Here is a 15,489-nt window from a genome sequence, read left to right on the forward strand (position 1 = left end):
CTTCTCTGCCCCAGCTCTGTAACCAACCATTTTCCCAAGGAACCCTGGTTCCTTTTCGTAGGGAATGGTAGTTAGACACCAAGATCTGGGCACTAGGTATGCTCAATGCTATTGAGGTATCATTGCTTCCAGGCCCTTTCAGTGGATAAAGCTAGGGGAAAATGTATATATCATATATATAACATACATCTAATATAATATATCAGATATAGCTATGTAACATATCTAATATATATATATATATATGCATGCATGAATTCATACTGGTAACTTCCAATTCCAATCCAACTCCGTGGGGTTCTGTCGTACCTTCCTGCATTCCCCATTTCTGGCTTCCTTCCAGAGAAAAAAACTCTGGCTCCCAAAAATATTTCAGAATTGCTATACCCATACCACTACGAAAAAAAAGCTAACAGAAGTAATTCAAGAAAACTTTTCTTCCCCCAGGCTGAGTTAGCTCTTAATTCCCTCCTTACTGTGTGCTTATATTCATATGAAATACAGTTGCGTTCGTTTGTTTCTGTCTGCATTGAGTTTTATATTTTTTTCATTTCTGTTGATTTAATTTATTGTTTAAATGTGTAGAGCATTAGCACGCTTCCAAAGCCCAGGCTGCACAGAAGAGCGTACTCAGGGAAGTGGCACTCCCTCCTCTCTCCCTTCCACCCATTTCTCCACCCCCTACCCTTTGTAGATAATTCATTTTATTATTTTTCTGGTTTAACCTTCTTATGTTTTAATTTTTTTCAAAAATAAAGACATACATGTGTTTTATTCTTTCACTTCTCTCTTACACAAAAATTACCATATTATATTTAATATTTTGCACTTTGCATTTTTTCACTTAACAATGTAAACTGGAAATCACTCTATACTATTGAGATCTTCCTTATTCCCTTTTTTTTTTTTAATCTTAGATGTGGAGTGTGCCGTTTAGCTTCAAGTTGTTGTCCTTTCAGTCTTAGATGTAGAGGGCGCAGCTCAGCTCCAGGTCCAGTCGCAGCTGCCAGTTGCAGGGGGCGCAGCCCACCATCCCTTGCGTGAGTCCAGCCCGAAACCTGGTGGTTGAGAGGACGCGCGCTCCAACCAACTGAGCCATCTGGGAGGCAGCTCAGCTCAAGGTGCCGTGTTCAATCTTAGTTTCAGGGGGTGGAGCCCACCATCCCTTGTGGGACTCGAGGAATTGAACTGGTAACCTTGTGGTTGAGAGCCCACTGGCCCATGTGGGAATCGAACCGGCAGCCTGAGCCACTGGGTCGGCCCCCCCAATGTAGTCTTGCTGGAACTTCGGAAACAGCTACTTCTGTGTGTGTTTGGGGGAGGGGGTTACCTGACTGACGGGATGAACCCTGAAGTCCAGAGTGTTAGGTGGGGTTGCAGCTGAGCGGGCGTGCCACAGTGGTCAGGGCACCCTGGTGTAACCCAGGAAGGCTGGCTCTCGACCCTTCATGGACTGCCACAAGGAGAGAGCGAAGGTCCTCAATGGTGAGCGTTGACTTTGTCATTTGTTCTCACCTCTGCTGAAATGGGTGCTCAGTATGACACTTGTTGAGTGGTGTGTCACCTCGTGCACACACAGGCCACCTGCTTCCCACTCCCTGTCCGCCAGGCCTGAAGTGGCTGAGTGGCCAAGGGCCTCCTAAGGACAGCAGGGAGCTACTCCGCAAACCTTTTCATCAAGAACAAAACCCACAAACAACAAAACCAAACTTTGAAAGTGACTTCCTGTTGCGAGTGCCTATAAGGGCAGTCGCCACATTTCAGTCTTTTCCTGAAAGTCAAGGGGACATTAACCCCTCGGCAGGGCCCTATGTCCCTGTGTGGTACTTGTGGCACGAGTGGGGAACAAAGTCCTGACATACAGGTTCAGACAGAGTGAGTAGCACAGCTTTATTTGGGAGCCAATGTCCCTCCAGAGGCCAGTGCTCTGGTCAGAGCAGAAGGTTATACAGAATAGAATAGAATTTAATAAGGAACCAAGTCCCAGGATCAATCAGGATGGAGAAGGTTCCTGGGAGAGGCTACCAGAGTATCATGGCTTACACCCCACAGAGGGTCTTAGCCGGAGTGCTAGGTCGCACCGCTCACAGCACTGCTCTGGAGTTCTGCTTTTATCCTCTTTTCCTTGGACTTGTTTACCTCTTAGGTGGTAACCAGAAGTTGTTTTGGTGAACATGTTTACGTCTGCATTTTTTTTTTTTTAACAGGACTTTGGGGAACAGTGTGTACTTCCAGGACTTTTTTCCAAGTCAAGTTGTTGTCCTTTCAGTCTTAGTTGTGGAGGGCGCAGCTCAGCTCCAGGTCCAGTTGCCGTTACTTGTTGCAAGGGGCGCAGCCCACCATAGCTTGCGGGAGTTGAACCGGCAACCTTGTGGTTGAGAGCCCATGTGGAATCGAACCGGCAGCCTTTGGAGTTAGGAGCATGGCGCTCCAACCGCCTGAGCCAACGGGCCGGCCCTTCCTTATTCCCTTTTTTAACAGCTATATTGTACTCCATTGGATTTACCTACCATAGTTTTGTCAACCAATCTCCTGTTTGGGCTTTTAGATAAGTTTCCAATGTTTTGCAATTACAGATAGTGTTGCAATAAATTTTCATTTTGTTGAAAGTGTCTTAACAGTAAATTTCTAGAAGTGAATTGCTGGGTCAAAGAGTAAAAGCATATGTAGGTTGTTTTGTTTTGTTGTGTTTTTAAAATTGTGATAAAAAAACACATAACATAAAATTTGACATCTTAACCATGTTTAAGTGGTTAAGTTCAGTAGTGTTAAGTATATTTACGTTGTTGCAAAACTGAAGCTCTGTATGTATTAAGCAAAACTCCTCCTTTCCCTCACCCCCTTGCCTGCAGTAAGCACTATTCTACTTTCTGCTTCTATGAATTTGATTACTTTACATACCGCATGTAAATGGAATCATACAGTATTCATCTTATTACGACTGACTTCTTTCACTTAGCATAGTGTTTTCAACTTTCATCCATGTTGTAGCATGTATCAGAATTTCATTTGTTTTTATGGCTGAATAATATTCCATTGTATGGATATACCACATTTTGTTTATTCATTTATCTCTGTATGCTTCTATTTCTTGGCTGTTGGGAATAATATTGCTATGACCATGGGTGTGCAAATATCTCTTTGATACCCTGCTTTCAATTCTGTTGGATATATACCCAGAAGTAGAATTGCTGAATCATATGGTAGTTCTATTTTTAATTTTTTGAGGAAATTTCGTACTGTTTTCTATAGCAGCTGCACCACTCCACAATCCCAACAACAGTGCACAACAGCTCTAACCTCTCCACTTCTTGCCAACACCTGCTAGTTCCTGTTTCCTTGATAGTAGCCATCCCATTGGGCACAAGGTGAGAACCCACCTTGGCCTTACCAGTCCCTCTCTGATAACTAACGATGCCGAGCATCCCCCCCCCCCATATGCCCACTGGCCAAATACACAACATCCTTGGAGATATGCCCATTCAAGTCCCCCACACTCAATCTACTATTTGATTTCCTGTTGTTGATTTGTAGGAGCTCTCCACACATTTCAGACACCAACCCTTATTACATACACCACCAGCAAATATTTTCCCTTACTCTGTAGGTTGTCCCCACTACTCTGTAGGTTGTGTTTTGTTGCTTGATGCAGAAAAGCCTCCAAGTTTGATGTAGTCCCATTGGTCTATTTTTTATTTTCTTGCTTGTACTTTTGGTGCCATATCCAAGAAATCATTGCCAAATCCAATGTCATAAAGTTTTTCCTGTTTTCTTCTAGGAATCTTATAGTTTTGGGTCTTTGTTTAGATCTTTATTCCATTTTAGTTAATTTTGTATATGGTATAAGATAAGGGTTAAATTCATGCTTTTGCCTATAGAGATCCAGTTTTCCCAACACTGTTTGTTGAAGAGACTATCTCTTCCCATTGAGTGGTCCTGACACCCTTGTTGAAGATCATTTGAACATACTTGTATATGCAAGAGTTTATTTCTGGGCTCTCTATTCTATTCACTGGTCTGTATGAATGTCTGTTTTTATGCCAGTACCACACTGTCTCAATTACGCAGCTTTATAATAACGCGTATGTAGATATCATAGATATTGTGAAACTCCTCTCCATCGGGGTGGTAACATTTTTCTTTCCTACTAATGAATGTATGAGAACGCCTGTTTCCTCAGAGCTTTGCCAACAGAATATACTGTCAAGCTTGATTTCCTTGTTGTTTATTAGAATGCAGCTTCTTTAGAGTTAGAAGATATTTCAAAATTTAAAAAATTATTTAATCCTTTTGAAAGTAAAACAACTACTAGCCAGTCACATGCAAAAGAATTAATCTAGTCATGGACATTACATGATTCACAAAAATTAACTTAATCTCATAGACCTAAATATAAAATGCAAAACTATAAAACTTCTAGACAACATAGGAGAAAATCTAAGTGATCTTGGGTTTGGCAATGACTTTTTGGCACGATTCATCAAAGAAAAAATTGATAAATTGGACTTCATCAAAATTTAAAACTTCTGTTCTGTGAAAAACACTGTTAAAAGACTGAAAAGATAAGCCATAGGCTGGAAGAAAATATTGCAAAACACATATCTGATAAACAACGGGTATCCAAAATATAGTTTACAAAGAACACTTAAAACCCAACAATAGCAAAATAAACAACCTAGTTAAAAAAATAGGCCAAAGACCTCAACAACAGACACCACATCAAAGAAGATATATAGATGGCAAAAAATTTCCAATGAAAAGATGTCAGCATTATTTGTTATTGGGGAATTGCAAATCAAAAGAACAATGAGCTGTTACTATATACCTATTAGAATGTCTAAAATTCAAAACCCTGACAACACTAAATGCTGGAGAGGATGTGGAGCAACAGGAACTCTTATTCATTGCAAAATGGTACAGCCACCTTGGAAGATAGTTTGGCAGTTACTTACAAAACTAAACATAACCTTACCATATGATCAAGCAATCGTTCTCCTCACTATTTACCCAAATGAGCTGAAAACTTATGTCCACACAAAAACCTGCACATGGATGTTTATAGCAGCTTTATTCACGATTGCCAAAACTTGGAAGCAACCAAGACGTCCTTCAATAAGTTAATGGAAAAACAAACTGGTAGGTACATCCATGTAATGGAATATTATTCAGGGATAAAAAGAAGTGAGCTATCAAGTCACAAAAAGACATGGAGTACCCTAAATGCGTATTGCTAAGTAAAAGAAGCTAATTTGAAAAGGCTATGTATGATTCCAACGATATGACATTATGGAAAAGGCAAAACTCTGAGGATAGTAAAAAGATCAGTGATGTCCAGGATCTGGGGGTTAGGGTGGAGGGTGGGCGAGAAGGAAGGTGATAAATAGGTGGAGCACAGGGGATTTTTAGGACAATGAAAATATTCTGTATGATACGGTAATGGTAGATATATGGCATTATACAATTGTCAAAACCCATAGGATATACAACACAAAGAGTGAGCCCTAATGTAAACTATGGACTTCAGTTAATAATAATAATGTATCAATATTGACTCCTTTGTAAAACAAATAGTCAAATTTAGATTTTTTTTTTGTTAAACTTTCGTTGATATTCTTAATAATAAGCAATAGTCCATCTTAAATATCTCTGGGTAGTACATATTCAAGGTTATTTCATTTTCTTCTTGAGACTGTGATTTGCTCTTTGAGAATCTTCCATTGTTTTGCTTAACTCTTCAACGTCTTTTAGTATCTTTTCTAAATTAAATCTATTTGTTTTAACAGCATTTAGCCAGTATTTTCATCATGTGGCCAAGAGTGGTTGTAAGGTTAAATGTGTTTTTTCAAGAGGTTTCGTCTTTGGGCAGATCCAGAAAATTCCAAGAATGGCATCACAATCAGCACAATCAAGATCAGGTCTAGTAACAAATTCAATTCAATTATGTGTTCATACAGGGTACATGGCACAAAAATGGCTTCTGGATTTTTGGCTAAAATTCTGGCTTGTTCACCTTATTTTTACTAACCAGTCAGTCCTGTTACCATGGACTCGCACTCAGCTATAGTGTAAGTCAATGCCTAAAAGTACAAGTTGCCTTTCCTTAAGTCAAAAAGGGGCTAAAATCAATGAAACATGCAAGCATGTTTCATCTAGACATATATATATATATATATATACAAAATTTAAAAAATTTTAAATATGAATTAATACGAGGTATGACTGTTAAGTCTGTGAACTTGCCATCGTGCACTTACATTGGCAGCTCTGTACAAACAGCTCGATGAGCTTTCATAATCTTGGTATATAAGTGTCCCACAGCTGTGTTCGTGTCAACGTGTGGCAGTGTCTTGCTGAGTGGCATTCATTATTGTTGTTGTGTGTTTTTGTGTGCTGCCGCGAGAATGTGTGAGCTTCAATTAGAGCAATGAACAAACATTAAATTTCTTGTTAAACTTGGCAAGAATGGAAGTGATATCAAGGACATGTTAGTCCGAGTTTATGGGGATAATGCCATGCAGAAAATGTCAGTGTACAAATGGATTAAATTTTTTCTGAGGGAAGAGAATACGTCATTGATGAAGAGAGGTCAGGGTGGCCAGTAACGAGCAGAACTGACGAAAGCATTGCAAAAATTCGTCGAATTGTGCGTCAAAATCATCAGCTGACTATGAGAAGCACAGCAGACCAAGTAAACATCGATAGAGAAACAGTTAGGAAAATCTTAACTGAAAATCTTGGCATGAGAAAGGTATGTGCAAAAATGGTCCCGAAGGAGCTCACTGATGAACAAAAGCAAAGGAGAGTCGAAGTTTGCCAGACCTTTTGGAGAGGCAAGACAATCGTTCGGGCTGTGTTATCACTGGTGATGAAACATGGGTGTACCAATACAACCCTGAAACAAAGCATCAACGTGCACAATAGAAGTCAGACAATTCTCCATGATCAAAAAAGTTCCAAGAGTCCAAATCAAGAGTCAAATGGTGTTGCTAACCTTTTTTGATATCAGAGGGATTACTCATTATGAATTTGTACCAACTGGACAGTTAACCAAGTTTACTATTTGGAAGTGCTGAACGGGCTGCATGAAAAAGTTAGACGACCTGAACTTTTCACCAACAATTCATGGCTCTTGCATCACGACAATGCACCAGCTCACACGGCACTGTCTGTGAGGGAGTTTTTCGCCGGTAAACAAATAACTGTATTGGAACACCCTCTCCACTCACCTGATCTGGCCCCCAATTACTTCTTTCTTTACCTGAAGATAAAGGAAATATTGAAAGGAAGACATTTTGATGACATTCAGGACATCAAGGGTAATACAATGACAGCTCTGACGGCCATTCCAGAAAAAGAGTTCCAAAATTGCTTTGAAGGGTGGACTAGGAGCTGGCATTGGTGCATAGCTTCCCAAGGGGAGGACTTCGAAGGCGACCGTAGTGATATTCAGCAGTGAGGTATGTAGCACTTTTTCTAGGATGAGTTTGCAAACTTAATTGTCACATCTCATATTGCAGATGTTCCTCAGCTACCATTGCAAATGTTGCGTTAATTTACGAGTACTTTGGAAGCACAAATTGTAACAGGAAGAAAAGCAAGAGGATTTGACTAGTTAATTAATGTATTCCTTTTTTATCCTAAGTGCTTCAACTGCTCAAATCCACACTGCATAAACCACAGATATTCATGGCGTTTGGACAATTAACACATGTTTTCAGGATATAGGTTATGAGATGTGGTGAAGTGCCTCTCTGGGCCTAAACAGTTATTGCCAGACTGGTGTTTAGGGTTATGGGTTCTGCTGTACCAGTGAAGACCTGGGTCCTGATTATCTGAGGAAAATATTTTTTGGTGTGTTTGTGATTTGTGATACTGGGAGGGGACAGAGTGGAGGGGGCAGGATAAAAACAAACCTTCTACGAATGTACCTTTTTATGTAGCTCTGACTTTGGGACCCTACAAATGATTTGTAAAATTAAAAAGCAAAATTAGGGGCGGCCAGATGGCTCAGTTGGTTAGAGCGCGAGCTCTGAACAACAGGGTTGCCAGTTTGATTCCCACAGGGGCCAGTGAACTGCGCCCTCCACAACTAGATTAAAGACAATGAGCTCCTGCTGAGCTTCTAGAGGGGTGGCCGGATGGCTCAGTTGGTTAGAGTGCAAGCTCTCAATAATGGTTGCCAGTTCAATTCCCACACGGGATGGTGGGCTGCGGCCCCTGCAATTAAAGATTGAAAATGGTGACTGGACTTGGAACTGAGCTGCGCCCTCCGCAACTAGATTGAAGGACAACGACTTGGAGCTGATGGGCCCTGGAGAAACACACTGTCCCCCAATAAAATTTATATTTAAAAAAAGCAAAATTAAATCAAAAAGGAAAAAATCCAACTCTAAAACCATGGTGGTAACATAGATTTTACTGAATGCTTGATGGGGAGATGAAGAGGAGAATTATAGTACACACAATATCACAAAACAAAACTCCTGAATTAAATATTCCTTCATGGTTTTATTTTACCTCTTAATCTTCAAGCTCCCATACCTCTAAAAACCCCTTTTATTCCCAGCTAGCATCTCTCACCTAGCAGAACAAAAAAGCATTTCTCACAGCAGCAGAAACCAACTGATGCTCCAGCAGGTTCCTTGGGGATAAAGGCCTGAGGGCTTCAGTTCATCCCACTACATCTTATATTATAGAATTCTGCAAGGATAGTATCTCCAGGCATTCAGTTTTCTTCACAATCTGGTTTATTTTCTTTACAGTCACTGGGACTCACACTACTAAACAATTTGAACTTCCTCCTAAAGTCAGTTGGTGTGAGTTCTTCCTATCAACACTCTCCAGTCTTCCTTCTCCAGACTGCAAATAGATGATGACTCCCTGCTTGGGCAACTGTGGGTTTGAACCAGCTTTATCTGAAACCCAGTCTTGGAGGAGAAAGAAATATTATCTAGTTAGTAGAGATACTTCTTGAATCAAAATCGAACCATTGTTTTCATGATCACCTCAAGGAGCAGCGATTTACAACCTCTAGGCACTGGGAAGCACCCTGGTTTTTCCAAGGGGGGCGCATCCCAACACTTCTTTTGCATTGTGGTCACATGATATTCTCAGCCATTATGTTTCTAGCTTAAGAATATTTTGTAGTAATTCATTTGTCACAAGAATTTTGACCACAGGTAACCTCTGCCTGCCCATAGATGGGTTGCCAACTGAGTCAAAGGTTGTGGCTCACTTAAGGTGGCTTTAGCTGAGTAATATCTCAGAGCACTGAAAAGGGAGGCCTTGGTACCAAAATAATGGAAATACTGTATTAGAGGATCCTGCCAACTCCAAAAAAGCCTTTCTTGGTGTGCAAATCTGGCTGGTTAATTGCACACAGTGCAGGCACAGCAAGGTTGCTGAGTTTGATTTTGGACTCATTGAGTTTGAAGCACCAGTGAGATATCTGGGAGCTGTCTGTGTTCAGGAAGCAGCCAAAACCTGAACTTTGAGAGAGATTCAGACTGAAGACACAGATTTTAAAATCATCATGTAGAGGAGAAGGCTGAAACGGAAAGAATACAGGAGAGGGTAATGTCCAGGGACCAAGGATGGAGGAAGTGGTCACTGGTGTCAAGTGTTGCAGGAAGATGCTTGCTAGGGAGATGAAGAGGAGAATTATGGTACATACAATATTACAAAGCAAAACTCCTGAGTTAGACATTCCTTCATGGTTTTATTCTACCTCTTAACCTCCAAGCTCCCACACCTTCTATTCCCAGATAGCATCTCTCACAACAGCAGTCACTGGACAAGTAAGATTTTTGAAGAGGAGATGTTAGGGGTGGTGGGATCAAGTATCTTTAAGGGGAAATGGGCATATTCTCCAAGATTTGAAATTGGGGAAAAATGCACAGTGGGACAATAGAAACAATATCAATAGGAATAACCATAACAGACCATGATCTGGGCAGGAGGCTAAAACGAATCTTTATATTATTTTCCTTTGTTTAGAGAGCTCAGCATTTTGTGGTTAGAGTTTAGATTGGGTTGGCAGTAGAGATAGACTGCTGTGTAAAATAAAATATTGTAACAAAATGGGAAGTTGGAGTCTAGGGAGAGGCCAGGGGAAAAACCAGTGGAGTTTTAGAAACTGCAGTCCTTGCTCTGCAGTATAGTGTAAACCCTATTGGGAACCCCTTACCTCAGTAAAGATTTGCTTCATACTGTTAAACAAACAAACAACTTCCATGGCTGGAAACCTTTTTAAAAGAAAGAGTTTATGGGCCATATTATTAGCCAGAAGGGACCAGGTCTTGGGGCATGAAGTTTAAACCACCAGCAGCAGGGTTAAGTAGAAAAGATAAGCATGTCCACAGTCCTGGAGCTGATGAGTGCTTTTATACATTATGTTTTGGGGAAGAAAGATATAAGTTGTTTTGAAAGAATTTACATTAGCTACAGATAAGGGGGGTGGGATAAGGTGAAGAGGGGCAGTCCTATGATAGGAGCACCATCTGTAAGGAAGAAATAGTTCCTACTTTTGATTGGTTACAGGTAACAGTCCTGAAAGTTCATGCATATGCATATGCAGTGGCGGTAGTGGTTGCTAATAAACACCTGGAGGTTGATTCAAAGTGCCAACATATATATTCAGGAATATGATCCTTTAATTGGCCTGCCATTTATTATTCCTGTCTCTTTCACTTTCCCACAGCTGTAATTTAATTTAGAACATCTCTTGTCAATACCTCAGCTTTGTATAAGTGGAACATTAGGGAATGAAGGATTCAGGCAGTGTTCAGGGAGGGGTGAAGGGGGACAGACACTTTCAGGAGTCCAGGCCACAGTGGAGATGAAGAGTTCACTACAAGTAAGAAATTAAAGCAGTGGGGACCAGGGGAAGGATAAGCCCCCAAGTACCCTTCGCTTTAGCAGAGAATACCACCAGGCTTCACAATATATTTGGGGTGGGGTTTCAAATATATTTTGAATACTAAAGAAAAGGATGATTTCTTGAGGAACCTGGAGCCTCCCAGGCCACAGATGTCTAATTAGAGTGTTCAAGCAAACAAAGTAATATGGACTGGGGTAGGAGGGTGAGCTATTTCTGGTCTGTGGCCTCCTTTTCTCAAGGACATCTGAGGATACTGAGAATACCTGATGGGGCTTGAGAAAACAGTTTGGAACAGCATCTTGGGAATCTCCTATAAAAATGTTTCCCCTTATGAACTGCTTGATAGCAGGCCCCGTCTTAAACATTTTTTGTATCCCCCGTTCATTTGTAGGAGCTCAGTAAATAAGAGAATAAATGAAAGAATAGAGGAGGATGAGAAGAAACCCTGAGGACGAGGCGGAGGCGGTGCAATTCCGGAACCCAGCTCAGAGACAGTGACCGCCAACCCGCACCTAAATAGACCACTCCCACAGATCAAGAGAAAGAACAGCTCCCATATTTAGTCCCAAGCAAAATCCTGCTCGTGTCGGGGGCGGCATATTCCTCCCCTGCCTGTCAACTGACCAATCACCGCCTCAAAAGGGCAGAGATTTCAATCTGTCTCTGCCCCTTTCTTTGGAAAGTAAATAAGTTTGGGCGCCGTTCAAATGGACCAATGAGTGCTCGATGTTCCCTGCGGTTGACTCTCGCCGATTGGCCCGAGTTCGTCGTACCTCCCCCTCGGCACGCCTCTGGCTCCATCCCTTCGCACACAAGATGGCGGCGCCCAGCGGAGAGGAGGCCGTACGTGGGGTTTGCTGAGGTTGACTCCCTTTCCCACTCCCCCTTTGGGCGCAAAGCGCTGCGAGTCCAGAGGACGGGGGCCGGGCGGGGACAGGGCACCTGCATAGCTGGACCGCGAGCCTGCGCCCAGCCTGCGCCGCCCCCACCCGGCCCCGGCCCGGTCCGTTCCGGGTCTCCTCTCGGTCTGACTCATTGCTTGGCCGTGGTACGCCACCATCAGGCCTGCAAAGCTGAGTCTGTCCTCCAGCCCGGGCTCACTTCCATCTTAGAGATGTTTGGCCTCTTCCCTCCCAGACAGCCCGCCTTCAAAACCAAGACTGCTGGACCAGCACCTGGCCCCCGTTCCCTCCATGGAGACGCCACTTCCCTCTAACCCACTTCTGTCTGACTCTTGATCCTCTCCCTGGGTTGGAAACTGCTCACTTTCCTTCCAAATTAATCCCCGACCCCCCAAAATATTGGCAACTTTGATACCTCCGTCAACCAGGAGCCAGACTTCCTTTGGACTAACCTCCTTAGCCATATGATGGAGGCTGTGTACCTGGTGGTGAATGGTGTGGGCCTAGTGCTGGACGTGCTGACCTTGGTGTTGGACCTCAACTTCCTGCTGGTGTCCTCCCTCCTTGCTTCCCTGGCCTGGCTCCTGGCCTTCATCTACAACCTGCCACACACGGTACTGACTAGTCTTCTGCACTTGGGTCGCGGGGTCCTGCTTTCACTGCTGGCCTTGATCGAAGCCTTGGTCCGTTTCACCTGTGGGAGCTTGCAGGCCTTGTGTACCCTGCTGTACAGCTGTTGCTCTGGCCTGGAGAGTTTAAAGCTCCTGGGACACCTAGCCTCTCATGGGGCACTAAGGAGCCGGGATATACTACACCGGGGCGTCCTCAATGTGGTCTCCAATGGCCATGCTTTGCTGCGCCAGGCCTGTGACATCTGTACCATCGCTATGAGCCTGGTGGCCTATGTAATCAACAGCCTGGTCAACATTTGCCTCATTGGCACTCAGAACCTCTTCTCCCTGGTGCTGGCCCTATGGGATGCAGTCATGGGGCCGCTGTGGAGGATGACAGATGTTATGGCTGCTTTCCTAGCTCACATTTCCAGCAGCGCTGTGGCCATGGCCATCCTCCTCTGGACTCCCTGCCAACTAGCACTGGAGCTCCTGGCCTCAGCTGCCCGCCTCCTGGCCAGCTTTGTGCTTGTCAGTCTCACCGGCTTGGTGCTACTGGCTTGTGTGCTGGCAGTGACGGTGACTGTGTTGCACCCAGACCTTACCATGAGGCTGGCCACACGGGCACTCAGTCAGCTCCATGCCCGGCCATCCTACCACCAGCTCCGAGAGGATGTTGTGCGACTGTCTCGCCTAGCACTGGGCTTGGAGGCCTGGCGCCAAGTCTGGAGCAGAGTCTGGAGCCGCAGCCTCCAGCTGGCGAGTTGGCCAAACAGGGCAGGGGCACCTGGGGCCCCTCGGGGTGGCCCTAGAAGGGTGCCCTCAGCCAGGACCTGGCGACAGGACACTCCTCCTGAAGCAGGGCCCAGATCAGAGGCAGAAGAGGAGGAAGTCAGGATGGCCAGAGTGACTGCTGCCTGGGGCCGGGAGAGGCTCAATGAGGAGTCTATAGCTGGGCAAGACCCATGGAAGTTGCTGAAGGAGCAAGAGGAGCGGAAGAAGTGTGTCATCTGCCAGGACCAGAGCAAGACGGTGCTGCTTCTCCCTTGTCGGCACCTGTGCCTGTGCCAGGCCTGTACTGAAATCCTGATGCGCCATCCCATCTACCACCGCAACTGTCCACTCTGCCGCAGGGGCATTCTGCAGACCCTCAATGTCTACCTCTGAAAACTGCCTGCCTGCCCACCTCTCCAGCTCCATGCTCCATACAGCCACCTGTACTAGGACAACATTAACACTTGATACCCGGGCCTGGCCTGAATCTCCTCCTGCCCCCATGGCTGTCATTCCAAGCCCCCAAGCCATACACCCAGGACATTGCAATGGGATACTCGGGAAGACTGTGACCTGGGTGGGGACAGGGTAACAGCTTCTCTTTACCTAGTGGGTCCCTGCGATTCTGAGGGTGGTGAGTGTTGCTATGCAAGACCCTGAGACTGTTTGCTGTGGACTCCCCTCCAGCTTGCCAGGGCCCACCCAGATGCCAGCCTCGGGGGTTCCCTGTCTCTGCTTCTGGTTTTTCTGTTGGGGATTTGCAGGTCCTCTCCTCTCCCTGCCCCCTCCCCCTTGTTTCCCCAGTTTGTGCAGCCACAACACATCAGTGTCATTTGAGTGTTTTGGCAACTCAAGGGCCTTGGAATGATCTTGAACCTCTACTTTCAGTCACAACTATCGCTTGGTAGGTTTTGGGGGTAGTATCTCAGGTGCCTTCAGAACTAACACTTCTCCCTGTCGTAATCTTACAAGGCTCCTTCCCAACCTGATCCAACAGCTGGGATCAAGAGTTTACCCCTGGGGGGTGGAGGGGTGGGGTGTCTGCACCTGGCTCTGGGACCATGTACCCTCTGGCACCCCAGCTCCACTAGGAGCCTCAGGAGAGAGAACCAGATTTCTACTCATATCCCTTTCACTCCCCATATCAAAATGACATTCCCCTTCTATTTGCGTCTCCCTGGCATTGGTGAGGGCAGACTGTGCACATCACTAGGGTCCAAACAAAGTAGGGGCCAGGGCCTAGGGGCGTGCAGTTCCCTGAGGGGTCTCTCTGGCTCGGTTTCCAGTGAATAAAGTTCTGTTGATAGTTCTGACAGCCTCTGTGTGCATCTTTGCAAGGGTGAGCAGTTGGTCAGGGTAACTGACATTACGGCAGGATCCAGTCCTGCGGGAGTGACAAGTGTGATCTGTGGGGAACCTGGTGGGGGAAGGGAGAAGATGGGGTGGGAGTACTGTGCCTTGGGGGAGAGCCCATGCCAGGTGTGGGTGGATTAGCTTTCATCCCCTCCAATTTGTGTCCTCATGTGCATGGGTTTTGGAAAGCCCTCCCTATCTTCTGTTTTTGCCAGAATTAAGCCCTGGTAGAGAGGAGTGTGAACTTTCTCATCCCTTGAGTTGGACTTCCCAGCTTTCCTTCTGGTGCCACTCTTCTCAGTAGGGAACTTGGGTTCCTACTGCCTGCAGTCCCTACTCGCTGATCCCTGGAGGAGCTGGTGCTTGTCTTTGTGTCTCTTGGCATAGAATGGTGCTGTGGTGGGCTAGAGTATGGCTGTGGAACCCAGTGGAGGAGAGCTGGGAGCTGAAGTACTTCTGAGGCCTGTCTCTAGCTCACTTATCCAGCCCAGACCTATCCTCATAGGACCAACAGGAGAGGGGCAACACTTCCCCATAATTAAATCCAGGATTATGATGCCAGGGACAGCCTTCTGGAAGGGTGCGGAGAAGGGAAGAGGAAAAAGGGAGGCCAGGAAGAAACTCTGAGAGACCCCTCCACTTTCTTCTGTGTTGAGAGGCTGAGCTAAGGTGGACCTGGAAAGCCCTGCTTTGTTAGTTACTGGGTTGCGGGATGGAGGCAACATTAACGCTTGATCTCCGGGCCTGGACGCTTGAATCTCCTTTTGAAGGTCAGAGAAGGGGAGTCTTGCAGGGGCTTTGTGGCTAGCCTCAGACTTGGTGGCGCAGCACAGTAGGGGAGAGTTACCCACATCCACCTTGGAGTTGGGAGGCCTGAGGGAGGGCTTTTTCTTTCCTTCCCCCAATCCTGGAGAGGAAGCTGAGCAAGGGGAGCCTTGGCTCCTAACAGTCTCTGTTTAATGTGAGAATA

At 45.1% G+C, this 15,489-nt stretch overlaps 1 protein-coding gene across 1 annotated transcript; it reads left to right on the forward strand.

Moving 5' to 3' along the window:
• The first annotated feature begins 11,945 nt into the window (after positions 1 to 11,945).
• On the forward strand, positions 11,946 to 14,476 carry RNF26 (ring finger protein 26). The gene has a single exon (XM_033121254.1). The coding sequence runs from the start codon at positions 12,246 to 12,248 to the stop codon at positions 13,557 to 13,559; it is 1,314 nt and encodes a 437-aa protein (XP_032977145.1). The 5' UTR covers positions 11,946 to 12,245; the 3' UTR covers positions 13,560 to 14,476.
• The last annotated feature ends 1,013 nt before the right edge of the window (positions 14,477 to 15,489 follow it).

The sequence above is a fragment of the Rhinolophus ferrumequinum genome, chromosome 11, assembly GCF_004115265.2.
Source record: "Rhinolophus ferrumequinum isolate MPI-CBG mRhiFer1 chromosome 11, mRhiFer1_v1.p, whole genome shotgun sequence".
Lineage (NCBI taxonomy): Eukaryota > Metazoa > Chordata > Mammalia > Chiroptera > Rhinolophidae > Rhinolophus > Rhinolophus ferrumequinum.

Coding starts and splice junctions, on each gene's coding strand:
- RNF26 (XM_033121254.1), top strand. CDS start 12,246: ATGATGGAGGCTGTGTACCTGGTGGTGAATGGTGTGGGCCTAGTGCTG.